Genomic DNA, 12,938 nt, shown 5'->3' on the forward strand with positions numbered 1-12,938 from the left:
ACTCCAGCAAAGGGACACGGGACAGCGTCATCCCCGCTGTCAGCAACCGCCTTTGTCCTCCGAGGTCTCACTGCCCAGATGCACCACGTGATGCAGGGCGGTCACTTCGATTCAGGTTTCTCAGATGTAAACACAGGCTCCCATGCCAACAAGGAGAGAGGTCAGCGGCTGGGGATGGGGTGGGGGGTTCCCAACACCACTCCAGGCCAAGCTTTCTGGGTATCCTCTGCCTTAATAAGTCACAGAAATGAAGCCTTGTCCAACTCGGCTTTACTTCTCATGTTGGAATTTAGATTTTATTTCATAACCAAGACTACTGGTCTAGCGACTGGGAAGAAGTCAATGGAACAGAACAGCCTTAAAAAAAAAAAAAGCATTGAGGGCCTGGCACGGTAGCCTAGTCACTAAAGTGCGTGCTTTGCATGTGCCAGGATCCATATGGGCGCTGGTTCTAATTCCGGCAACCCTGCTTCCCATCCAGCTCCCTGTTTGTGGCCTGGGAAAGCAGTTGAGGATGGTCTGAAGCCTTGGGACCCTGCACCCATGTGGGAGACCTGGAAGAGGCTCCTGGCTCCTGGCTTTGGATCGGCGCAGCTCCAGCCATTGCGGCCACTTGGGGGTAGTGAATCATCGGACAGGAGATCTTCCTCTTTGTCTCTCCTCCTCTCTGTATATCTGCCTTCCAATAAAAATAAATAAATCTTTTTTTAAAAGACATTGAATGTTACCTTTTAATTGAAAAAAAATTTTTATTTATTTCAAAGGCAGAGTTACAGAGGGAGAAGAAGACACACACAGAGACCGAAAGAGAGTTCTTTCAACTGTCGGATCACTTCCCAAATGACGCCAACAGCTATGGCTGGGCCAGGCAGAACCCAGGAACCTAAAGCTTCATCCAGGTCTCCCACGTGGGTAGCAAGGGCCCAGGTACTTGGGCCATCTTCTATTGCTCTCGCAGGTGCCTTAGCAGGAGCTAGCTAGTAAGAGGAGCAGCTTGGACTTAAACCAATGCGCCTAATACGATGCTGCCATTCCAGGCAGCAGCTTCACCGGTCACACCACAAAGCCAACCACCAGAATGGGCTTCTCAATAAGGAAGGAACTAAAACAGATCCCTCCTTCAGCCCACACAGCAGAGGCTCCTGTCGCAGGCGCTGCCCCAGTCCTAGCTTCCGTCCTCGTATCCATCCACACAAGGCAGCCAACCGCAGCTGCTCCGGCCCGCAGGGCCAGACTCCAGCTCCTCTCAACAGGCACTGGGAGAGGCCTTTACTGGCCTTTCCTTGTCCTAAGCTCACTCTCCGTCTCTCCCTCCGCCCGCGCCTCCGCTTCTTGCCTGCGCCCCAGGCGCCTGAGGATGCCAGCCTCATCTCGCCTCTCTGTCCCAGAGACACCCTTACCCTGTCACCTGAGCCCTCCGATTTCTCTTTCCAGAAAGGAGCAGCCTCCTCAGGAAGGCACGGTTCCCGGTAAGGAGCCCACTGCGCAGCCCATACAGCAGGCTGAGTGCTGCGGAGACAGTGCAGGTAAGCCGAACACGGACGCTGCCTGACTCCGTCTCTCTTGGGCAGAGCTGAGGGTATTGTGTTGTGTGTGCTATGGAAATGGCAAGCCCCAACAGGTGGCACGGCCCCCCATGCCCCCCACCTGCAGTCCCGGGTCTCTGACACCTGCTTCTCATACTCTGAAACCTGTCCTTTTTGCGCCCCTTCCCTCAGCACACAGTGAGGACCCTGACCCATGTGGTGCTCTGAGGACAGCCCCCCCGCCCCAATAGCAAGCCCCATTCCATACTGCCACTGCCGGCTCCCCTACACACGGAGTCCCACAGCAGGACAGCAAGAGCCAGCAGTGGCAGTCACCACCCTCGGTCCAAGCCGGTGCCCCTTGTCTGTCTTCTGCAGCGAGGCCCCCGGAAGAGGACGAGGAAGCCCCGCAGCTAATGCGCACCAAGAGCGACGCCAGCGCCATGATCCAGAGGCGGCCCAGGAACCGCGCGCCCGGTGAGGTCCAGCGCATCCGACGGCACCGCTTCTCCATCAATGGGCACTTCTACAACCACAAGGTGAAGTCCCGCCTCCCACTTCGCCCTAGCTCTCCCTGGGCCTTGAGGGAGGCTGAGCTTGGGGGAACCAGAGCCAAGCACGGCGGGCAGCAGGTGCTAGCAAGGTCGCATTAAGGGTCACCCTTGATGTGTTCCGTTCTGAGGGGCTGCTGTGCCCACAGCCACACCAGCGAGAGCGTCCCATGATTGTCCCACTCCCCCCTGGCTTGGAGTTTTGCTCACAAGGCAGAGGCAGGTAGTATTCAGTGCACTTTTTGATCATTGCGGAAGCAGTTTCCTGCAAGGGTTCATCCGGAGCTGGCAGGAAACCTGGTGTATCCAGTGATCAACCCACTTGGTACTTTCAGACCACACCAGCCAAGATGTGCCCAGGGAGTGTGTGGCTCTTCCCAGAGAACCTGGCTGGCTCCCGGTTCCCAGCCTTTGTCCCAGGGTGCATTGTCCCCAGGGACACTGTGCATTGTCCCTTCTCCAATGACATCATCCCATAAATAACTCCAACCGTGAAGGAGATTGTTCCGGGAGTGAACGCAGCAGTTTCCAGTTTAAGCAGCCATCCATGCCTAGAGAGGAAAGCTTGTGGTGGAGGAGGTCCTGGGCTGCCTGTCAGCGCCTAAGGAACCTCCAGTGGAAGGATGGAGAATTCAGCTAGCAAGCTGAAGGGTCCCTGCCTCATCTCTGGATTCCTTTGTCCTCCCCCCAACCCCGCCCGGCTCCTGCCCCCATACTCAGGCTGGCTTGCAACGGGGAACTTCCCTTCCAGTTCCCCAGTGAGTTCCTAGTAAAAGCTGATGAATACCAACAGCTGTAGGGGTGTTGCTGCCAAGTCCAAGAAAACCCAGGACTCTTCCCAAATAGTTTGCTGGGAGGGAAAGAAGGGAGCCAGAGACACGGAACAGTGTGTCTGGTCACTAAAAGACCAGGCTTGTGAACTGGATAGTCTTTAAATTTCGGTTTCATTTTTTTTTCTTTTTTCCTTTTTTTTTTTTCTCGTTAAAATTAAGCCCCATTTGTTTGTGTTTAACACATCTTGATACATTGAGCCATTTTAAGGAATTCTTCAAAATTGTTCACATAGGCACTGGAGTGGCAGGGATAGGGCTGGTGTTGGTTGGCTCACGGTGGGGCCAGGAGCCGGGCAATGGTCACTTAATTCCCAGGCTCTCCAAGAGGTCAAGGGTTAGGGTTCTTGCAAACTGAAGCTGGGGTTGAGAGGTGCATGGCCAGCTCGTATGCAGGCCCCGGGTTGGTCGGCAGCGCTTGTAGGCTGGTGCTGATTGGTCAACGATACCGCGCTCTTTTAGAAACTTTGGTAACGGCAGAACAGGCTTCAGTCAGACCAGTGGTGGTATTGCCTGTTGCCCTGGCTTGCGGTTCTGAAAAAGTCCTCAAGATGAAGATCCAGATGAGAGAGGAATGAGCTCGAACACCTTGTGGTCCGAGAGCTGGCCATTCTCTGTTCAGGGAGTTGGATAAGGCGACCTGAAGCTTGGAGAGCGGGAGGTTGGGAGACCTTGGCGACTGGGAGCTGCTGGAATCCAGCACTGGCACCCGGGATTGTAGGAGTCGGCTTGGCTTCGCAGTGGTTCAAGGTGTAGCAGAGTGGGGCCTCGCTGTGGCAGGTCACTTCTGCTCTGGGGTCTCACATGTAGTGTGTCTAACACAGAAACCAAGTCACTGTCCCTGCAGATGTCCCAGTGGTGTGCAGTCTTCCACACTCCGGAAGGAGCAGAAATGCCCAATGGGGCTGTCATCACAGCCTTTTGTGTCCGTCTGAACCAGTCATCTTCTGAGACAGAGAGACAGAGAGGCTTGGGCCTCTGTTTGTCACCCAGCTGGGACACTTTTCCCTCTTAGGGACAGATTCACCTGTATAGCATGCAGCTGTTCCTCCAGGTGGACGCATCATCTTCCAGAATGTAGAAGAACACCTTACGCCTTGTAGAAAGTCCCTTTTCATCTCTTGGCTGCCTAAAAGGCCCCCAAAGACAAGCCCTACCCCAAAGCTGTCTTCCCCACCTCTCCCTGTATCCCTACAAACTTCGTGTCCTTAGAAATTAGTTTATGAGTTTTGTAAGTCAGAGGGAACATTTTTTAAAAATATTTATTTATTGTTATTGAAAATTCAGATACACAGAGAGGAGGAGAGAAAGAGAGGAAGATCTTCCATTCGATGATTCACTCCCCAAGTTGCCGCAATGGCCAGAGCTGAGCTGATCTGAAGCCAGGAGCCAGGAGCTTCTTCCAGGTCTCCCACTCAGGTGCAGGGTCCCAGGGCTTTGGGCCGTCCTCGACTTCTTTGCCAGGCCACAAGCAGAGAGCTGGATGGAAAGCAGGGCCACGCATGAAAGAACCAGTGTGTGCAAGGCAAGGACTTTAGCCACTAGCCTGCCACGCCGGGTCCCCATAGGGAACAATTTAACAAAGAAAAGAATAACTAGCATTGACTTTCTGGGGGAGTGGTTCCAAGTTTTATTTCTAACAACCGTGCCCTAGGACTCTGCTCAGTCATTTTGCAGAACTGCTCTGATTTACAATCCTGTTGGTTGGATTTCCAGACAGGGTGAAGTTTTATGGCTGTTCCCACTGCTGTGGACCAGCCTGTTGGATTTAAATGTGTTCTTTTAGGGAGGAACCAACTATGGTTATAAAAGAATCAGCCAGAGACCTCTGCTCCTGCTTGGAGTGGTTGGTATTATTCTGAAAACAAGACTCGGTACAAAGAAAACATGAGCAGGGGTTGTTGACAAGACTTTTCACCTCTGTGGAATAGCCCGTGGCTCTCTACCCAGGGTTCCTTGGGACCTGAAAACCCGAAGTGACTCTGTTCTCAGCCATGGAGGAAGAAGGTCTGAGTTTGAGACTGATTCCAGCACTTCCTGGAGTGGCACAAGCAAGGGGACACTGAGCCAACCCCTTGGGCACCCTAAATAAACTCAGCTACTGCCCTGGGAAGGCGGATCTAGGACCAGTGGTGAACCTGAACTGGATTTGGAAAGTGAAGGCCGCAGCACCAGAGGGGGCTATACATGGGGTTTTGGGCACCCGAGACTCCTCGGTTACATTGCCAACTAGCTGGATGTGTGCCCCAATAAGCTGTTTACTAAGGTAAAGCCTCTGTTTCCTAAGAAGTGAGAGTTACTTGTAGGTGTTTGAGAGGGCTGTTGTGGGGATTAAAGAGTGTAGACAAAACGTTGAGCACATTCAGTGCAGGGCTGGTGTTTATAAACGACTTAACTGTGCATCAGACAATGTCCCAGTGCATTTCACATCCCGATAATCCTTGACATTTGTCGATGGGGTTACATTTCCACACAGGGCATCATAAAGTTCAAAATGTACTAGCTGGGGGCTGGCATTGTGGCATATCGGATAAAGCCAGCTCTATGGGCACTGGTTTGTGTCTTAGCTGCTGCACCAGGAATCCAACTCTGAGCTGGACAAAAGCCTGAGAAAAGCAGGGGAGGCTGGCCCAAGTGCTTGGCTGTCTGTACCCATGTGTAGACTCAGACCAAGCCCCTGCCTCCTGCCTTTAGCCCGGCCCAGCCCTGGCTGTTGCAGCTATCAAAGAAGTGAACCAATAGATGGAAAAAATCTCTCTCCTGGCTCTCCTTCTATTTCTGTAACTGATTTTTCAGATGAATTAATGAAGTTTACATAAAAAGAAGAAAACATATTGGATGCACCCAATCTAGGGTGTATCCTAGCTCAAAAGCGTGAGCACTGTATCATATTGGATGTTTGCCCTGTGACTGCCAGGCTCACCACCTCTGTCCAGCATCTATTGGCCAATCTGTTGGGCCATGTTATGCTGGCCCTGGAAGAAGTGAGCAGTCCAGGCTGAAAGCATAGTTTCCACTGAATTCTACTGAGTCACTTTTGCAGGGTGAGAAAATTGAAAAACCCAAGGTTCAACTACTGTGAACTGACACACGTCACTCCCCCAAGTTGCGAAGAAGTCCGCACGTCTGGAACATAGGCCATTTGAGAGGGAATTGTAGTGCCGCCTCCGCGCGACAATCCACGTTGTGTGGGCTGCGGGAACCCTTTATGAATATATCTCCAGGTTCTGCAGCGCTGGGTCTGAGTTCGGAGGTCTGGAGCAGAGTGGGGAGATGGAGGCCTCTGCTTGCAGGTCTGTGCAGCTGGCCCAGCCCCTGCTTGGCGCCGCATCAAGGGACTTCTACAGTGTGATGTGGGGGCCTCTGCTCAGGCACCGCTGGAGAAGGTGAAGGAGGAGGCACGCCCCTCTGGCCCTAGATGAGACAGAAGAGTGATCTGATTGGCAGAGAAAAGGAGGTGGAGACCAGTTTCTCCTCTTCCCAATGTCCCGCTTCCTCTGCCCAGATGGCCACTCTACATGTGTTTGTGTTGGGTGGGAGGTGAGGGGATCCTTGGAGAGCCAGTGCTGTTGCTGTTTCCTGGAGCAGCCCTCATGTCTGGGCGCATGCCCAGCTCACGTGGGTCTGTGGGAGCATTCCTAGAGCCTGAGCCACCAGCAGGACAGCAGTCCGTGTCTCCTCTGGGCACGCTCTGAACTGTCTTTGTCTTCTTCCCTGGCACAGACCTCCGTGTTCACCCCTGCCTATGGGTCGGTGACTAACGTGAGGGTCAACAGCACGATGACAACCCTGCATGTGCTCACCTTGCTGCTGAACAAGTTCAGGGTGAGTCCAGGCCTGGGTAGCCTTGACCCAGACCCTGGTGGTTTGCTGTTGTGTTGGGTGGCAGGCTGGAAGGGCAGGACAGCAAGATATTCCCTTGCTAAGATGGCAGCTCGTGGGGATGTTAAGGTATCTTGTGTTCATGGTACGGGGGGCGGGGGTGTTTCCTATTATGGGTCCTCTCCATCTCCCTCAAATTGCCTGTGCAGGTGGAGGACGGCCCTGGAGAGTTCGCTCTTTACATCGTCCATCAGTCTGGCGGTGAGTGTTCACTGCAGATCGTAGCAGCGCAGTGTCTCTGGTCATTGGCTTAGTCAGCTCGCCGCCTGGGCTCTTCTCCTGGTGGAGGGACCTCGGTCAGCCTTCTTGGCAGTAATGGGCAGTCTCAGGACAGCCAACCCTCCTAGCCCTAGCCCAGCTGCCTCCTAGCCCAAGCCCAGACAGGGTTCACAACTGTCTGAGAATCCCCAGCAAAGCCACAGAGGAAACCAGCCCCCCCAGGCTGGCCCTCCCACCCTCTCTGTGGCATTCACAGTTGCCAAGCAGACCCGTGGCCTCGCAACTGTCTTGCTTCACACGCTCGAGCCCCCTGGGCTCCTCCTTGAGCTGTGCTCTTGTGAAATGACCCTGGCAGGAGGAAGACAACCCTAGGCCGCTCCCGCCGTGGATTCAAAGGGCCCCTCCATAAGTTAGGTTAGCAAAAGAGAAAGCAGAGGCTTCATGGCAGGTGCATGGCCGTGCATGATTAGGGAGTGCGTGCAGGTGGAGGCAAGCATCACAGCGGAAGTTGGTTGCGAGGGCAGTGAGGGGACACGGGAGATAGCTGTGAGTTTCCTGGGTGCCCAGTGGTGGGAGGGTCAGCAGTGGAGGGACACTGATGGCAGAGGAGGCTTCAGCAGGGTTTGTGATGCTGGTATTCCTCCAGTCTGGCCAAGGCCTTGCTGGTCTCTGCTCAAATCTGTTCTTCCTACAGGGGAGGGGGATGTACTGACACATGGGGTTCCTCTTCAAGCTGCTTGCTTTCAATCCCAACAACAAAATGTCATGTTTTGCGGGGAGGTGACATGTCTGACCCCTCCCTGCTCCGGCACAACCATACCTCTTTCAGGAGGTCTCTGGAGCTCCTCTCACCCAAATTTTTCTTTTCTGTCATGTGCCTGTCCTAGTACAAAGAGCCATGACCATACAGTGCCAGGAGCTGTGTCAAGTGCCTTCTTTTTTTCAGAGAGGACCAAATTAAGGGAGTGTGAGTACCCTCTGATTGCCAGGATCCTGCATGGGCCCTGCGAGAAGATTGCCAAGCTGTTCCTGATGGAAGCAGACCTGGGCGAGGAGGTCCCCCACGATGTGAGTAGGGGCCAGGAGACACCACGGCAGGATGGGGGGACTCTCATGGGCTCTGAAGGTGGCCTGGGCGAGGAGGTCCCCCACGATGTGAGTAGGGGCCAGGAGACACCATGGCAGGATCGGGGGAGTTCCCACGGGCTCTGAAGGTTCCCCATGATGTGAGTAGGAGCTAGGAGACACCGAGGCAGGATAGGGGAACTCCCATAGGCTCTGAAGGTGGCCTAGCCCAGAGCCTTCTTGGGCGATGCGTCCAGGGACCTCTGGCTCAATATAGTGATGACCCTATGGTGATGGCCTCAGCCCTCCCGCTGCCTCTCAGTGGCTTAGGCAAAAGCACCTGGGGCGTGGAAGACCACAATTCTATCCTTTCTTTCATCCCTCATGAGCACACAGTCATCTCTGTGTGTCCACAGGACCTCTGCGGATGCCAAGATCTGCAAATGTCAAGTCTGCGTGTGACATGTCACAGTATTTGCACCGAGCCAAAACAGGTCTCCCACGTGCAGAGTTATAGCAAGAGGGGGAGAGGTGCCATAATGTGATCCCCTTCCCCCGTACACTTTAAGCCATCTCTGGACCCTGAGAATACCCAATACAGCGCCAACACTGTGTCAGCAGTTGCTCTGCTGTGTTGTTCAGGAAACAATGACAAGAAATGGGCTGCAGGTGTTCGGCACAGACACAATGTTTTCTCCTGAGTATTTTCAATCCCAGGTTGCTTGATTTCCATGGACGACATGGCAACCATCTGACCTTGCCTGTCACTGCATTCATGACCCACATGAAGAACCCCTTACCCTGGGCCCAGCTAGCACCAGTGGGGGAGGAAGTGACCACCAGGGCTCCAGGCGGGACAATGAGCACCTCCCACACCCCTGTGCACAGAAAGGCCTGTTGGGTGGAGGCTACGAGGCCCTGTGTCCCCTGGCCATTCCCAGAGCTGGAGCGTTTCTACTCCATTGTTAGGAACAATGGTGTGAGGTGTTCCCACCAGCCCCACCCCCGTGTGCCAGGGCTGCAGCACCGAAAGCGTTTCCTAATATTCAAGCTCATATCCCTCTCCCCACAATCTGAGGGGTAAGGGTTGTCTTTGAGAAAAGAGCAGCTCCCACGCTCTTGCTCCCATTACAGTACAGGGCAGTGGCATCCGGGGTGGGGTGGGAAGAGGGCAGCTGCTTCTGGAGCTGTCCAGACCCCCGTGGAAGCCAAGAGGACGACAAGCTTATGGCACATGAAAATGTTCTTGGATTTTTCTAGGTTGCCCAGTACATTAAGTTTGAAATGCCGGTGCTGGACAGTTTTGTTGAAAAATTAAAAGAAGAGGAGGAAAGAGAAATTATCAAACTGACTATGAAGTAAGCAGCACCACCCCCACCTGCCGATCAGGAGCCCTGAGCAGGCAGGCCACGTGCCAGGGGGGCAGGTCTCTCCTCTCCTGCACATCGGCTGTTCTGCTGCTATTCCTGGTTCCCAGCCTTGTCCTCGGCCCCCTGCTCGTGTGGATGCCAAGCTGGGGTGACAGGAGGCCAACATGGCAGAGACACAGCCCCGCGTACCCAACAGCTGCAGCAGCTTCACCAGCTCAGGGCATGAGCTACATCTGGGCAAGAGAGGCAGAGAGAGCGGGGGCGTGCTAGGGGCCGGGGCTGGGGTCAGGAATGCTTGAGTTCTATAGATGAGCTGGCTCTTGGCAAAGTGACCGAGGAAAGGCACAGCCTGGGGGCTCTTTGTGATTCCAAGCCCACTACCCCGGGAGCAGTTGTTGGAACTCTCAGCACCTGTTCATTTGTTCAGCTCAGGGGAAAGGGGAGCAGGTTTCAGCAACCGGTAACTATGTCGGGGCCCGGCTTGACAAAATTAACCAGGCTGGTTCTCTGGATGACCTGTCTTATTTGTTCCAGGGTAGCATAGAGCAGGACAGCTGGAGGGCACTCGGCCTGGGTTGTTAGGTGGATGGCCTGGGAAGGGACAGCCGGTTTGTGTTCTGGCATGATACTGGTGAATGGCATTTGAAAAGCCTCAATCCTCTCCTTCCCCTCACATTCCTGCTAGAGTTCCTGGTTTGACACCCCCACAGGGAATCAGCCGAGACCCCAATCAGAGGGAACTGTTCATTGTAGGTGTCTAGGGACCTAGGAACCACCTGGGTCGTGCACTCCAGGCACAGAGAGGGAAAGCTGAGGCCCCAGATGGTGGTGTCACAGCCCGAATGGTTGCAGTACCAGGAATGGTTGCAGTACCAGGAAGGGAACACAGGCTGCCTGAGCCCACCCTGCTTGCACTGCTCTGTCTTGGAATAGCTGGCTGTTTGAATGAAGTTCTGTGACAGCCTCAACCCTGTTGGTTACGCCTTAAAAGGCCTGATCCTCCCCTGGGTGGGCACTTGGGAGCTTGTCACCCCCTCTTGGTCCTCTCCAGCTGCAGTGGTCCTCTTGGCTGTGTCTCCCTCCAGGTTCGAGGCCCTGCGTCTGACCATGCTGCAGCGCCTGGAACAGCTGGTGGAGGCCAAGTAGCTGGCCAGCGTCTGCCTCTTCTGACCCCAGCAGCAGCAGCAAGTGCATGTGAAGTCCCAGTGGCCGGGTCCTGACTGGTCACACTGACTGATGGCCACCACCTGGGGAAGCCAGCATCTGTGCTTCCACTTGTGCAAAGCCTGAGTACCATGCCATCCGCCTCCCTAGCTTGGCCGCACAGTGAGCACGCATCAGGTACAGACCTAGCTCAAGGAGCGGGAAATGCCCGCTGGAGTCCGAGGCTAGCCTCAGCAGTGAGTGAACCGGAGACCGTCACCCCGATGAGGTTGGTGTGGCTAGCTGTTGTGGCCAGCTCTGTCCACTCACACATCCTCTGTTTAGGACAGCAGTGTTGGATCCAGCCCCAGGGACATGGGTTTTGTCTGCTTGGCTCAAGAGACCGTGCAGACCTGCATCGTCTTCATCATCCTTGTCAGTCACGAGGTCCCCCTCTGCCCCTACATTGTAGCCATCCAGGAACTGTGTTGAAGGGTGCTGTTCTCAGCAGCCTTGGCCTGCAAGCCTCCGGCATCACCTGTGAGTCTGGCACAGCCCAGCAGCCCCGGTGCAGAGGTCAGGTCAGGAACCTGACCATTTCTGCCCTCTGTGGAAGTAAGCCTTAGCCACCAGTTCATCGTGAGGAGATGGTCCACTCAGCACTTGGTGGTTGAGAGCCATAGGGGATGCTCAGTTTCCATCATCCCTAACCTGGAAGCCTTGCATGCTTCTTGCTTTCCCTACGTCCCATCACTCCCCATCAGAACCCAGAATATAGAGGAGAATCTTGAGTTGCCTGGGGCCAGATGCTGAAGGGATTGTGTCTATTTGCTAACCGAGAATTTCTGGACTCGATGAGAAAGGCTCTGCAGAACCGTGCGATGGTTGATGCCGGATAGGCGAAACGTAGCACACTGCAGTCTACACTCTTCTCCCAAGGGGATCTTTGTGTGTGTGGGGGGGTGTGTTTAAAGGGAAGAAACATGAAGGTCAGAAAGGAGAGAGAGTGCACATCTGGTGCATGCAAAGGGCAGAGAGCAGCTGTTCCCTGTGGAGCTGGGGACTCCCTGGCCAGCTGCACCGTCACAGAGACACACACGGAAGTGTGGGGGGCCTGGCTGCTGTCCTTGCGAGTTCATTGATAGCAGGGTCCCCCAGGTGCTCAATAAAACTGATCTGTGAACCGAGGAAGTCAGGACTAAAGTTATTTTTCCTCCTCCTTTTTTCTGTGTCCACAGCAATACCCCTAACCCCTGCTACTCTTGTCCTACACTGTGTGGCTGTGGTTGGCAGAGAGCCCCACGCCACTGCTCTTCAGGCCAACATGGGTTTTTCACTCTCGTGCATAGGGCTGCTAGAGAATACGGAAAAGTAAAGGATGGGGGCTCTCAGGGTGGCCTGGGCAGGGAGCAGTAAGGTAACCCTGAGTGGCAGGATTTTTCTGCCTTGATCAGATCGGATGGAGTCAGGGTGTAGCAAAAGGTGGGAAAATGAAACAGCAAATTTTATTTTCCTGCCTGAATTTCAACCTCGGGTTTAGGAAAGCTGCCCACAAACACTCTGTTTGGTAGGAAACAAGCAGCCACCTCATTCAGGCAGGGACTTGACCCTGGAGGGTCCAAGACACGCCCACCAGCTTCCCTGTAGTCAGGGGCCTCATTATTGGGAAGAGCAGGCGAGCAGCACAGCTCTCCGGAAGCAGGCCTGAGGCTCAGCTGGAGTGGGCGAAGATGGCATATGGTGTCACAGAGTGAGAGAGGCCTGCCCACCTGGGAGCAGGACAGGTGCCCTTGAAGCCTGGGCTGCCAGTTTGCTTTTGGGAGTTGACAGAAGAGTACCTGGGGCCTTTCTCTTAGAAATAGGCATTATCAGCATCCACTTGTGAATGTCGGAGCTCAGAACAGGAAAGGGCAGTTCAGGGATCACTCTGTGCGTGAAGAGCTGCTCACCCGACTCATCCCAGCACTGCCCTATGGATTGCAGAGCTGCTGGCTTCCTGCTGGCTCCTATAAGGACTGGAATTCCAGCTTGCTCCCTGGAGCTTATGGGACTTCCCACAGAGCCTTTGATTTGCCAAGATCTGAAGCAGTCCAGGTGTCCAAAGCTGAAGCGAAAATGTCTGGCTGAGGGCACTGTCTGTGATAAGGGGACCGCCTTCCCTGGGGCCCGACCTAGGCATCCAGAGAGCACGATGACCGACAGAGGATGAAACCAACAGGATTGCAAAAGAACCGAATCAGGGCCAAACAGGAGCCTTTCCCAGAACGAGTTACCAGAGGGGATCAAAACACTGCTTGTTTTTCTGCCGTGATAACCACGCGCTACCAGAACAGACACTAGCTGACAAAATAC

General features: G+C 54.4%; 1 protein-coding gene across 2 annotated transcripts in view; it reads left to right on the top strand.

The window, feature by feature from the left end:
* RASSF4 (Ras association domain family member 4) overlaps positions 1-11,774 on the top strand; it is a 30,816-nt gene extending 19,042 nt beyond the window's left edge. For both annotated transcript variants that reach the window (XM_040970377.1, XM_040970376.1), the window contains exons 5-11: positions 1,435-1,526; positions 1,905-2,065; positions 6,631-6,732; positions 6,939-6,990; positions 7,955-8,076; positions 9,334-9,431; positions 10,529-11,774. In XM_040970377.1, the coding sequence (XP_040826311.1) occupies positions 1,435-1,526; positions 1,905-2,065; positions 6,631-6,732; positions 6,939-6,990; positions 7,955-8,076; positions 9,334-9,431; positions 10,529-10,589 (688 nt within the window). In that variant the 3' untranslated portion in view covers positions 10,590-11,774. The remainder of the gene's footprint in view (positions 1-1,434; positions 1,527-1,904; positions 2,066-6,630; positions 6,733-6,938; positions 6,991-7,954; positions 8,077-9,333; positions 9,432-10,528) is intronic.
* Positions 11,775-12,938: the final 1,164 nt, after the last annotated feature.

The sequence above is a fragment of the Ochotona curzoniae genome, unplaced genomic scaffold, assembly GCF_017591425.1.
Source record: "Ochotona curzoniae isolate NIBS_2020 unplaced genomic scaffold, NIBS_Ocur_1.0 scaffold_4763, whole genome shotgun sequence".
Lineage (NCBI taxonomy): Eukaryota > Metazoa > Chordata > Mammalia > Lagomorpha > Ochotonidae > Ochotona > Ochotona curzoniae.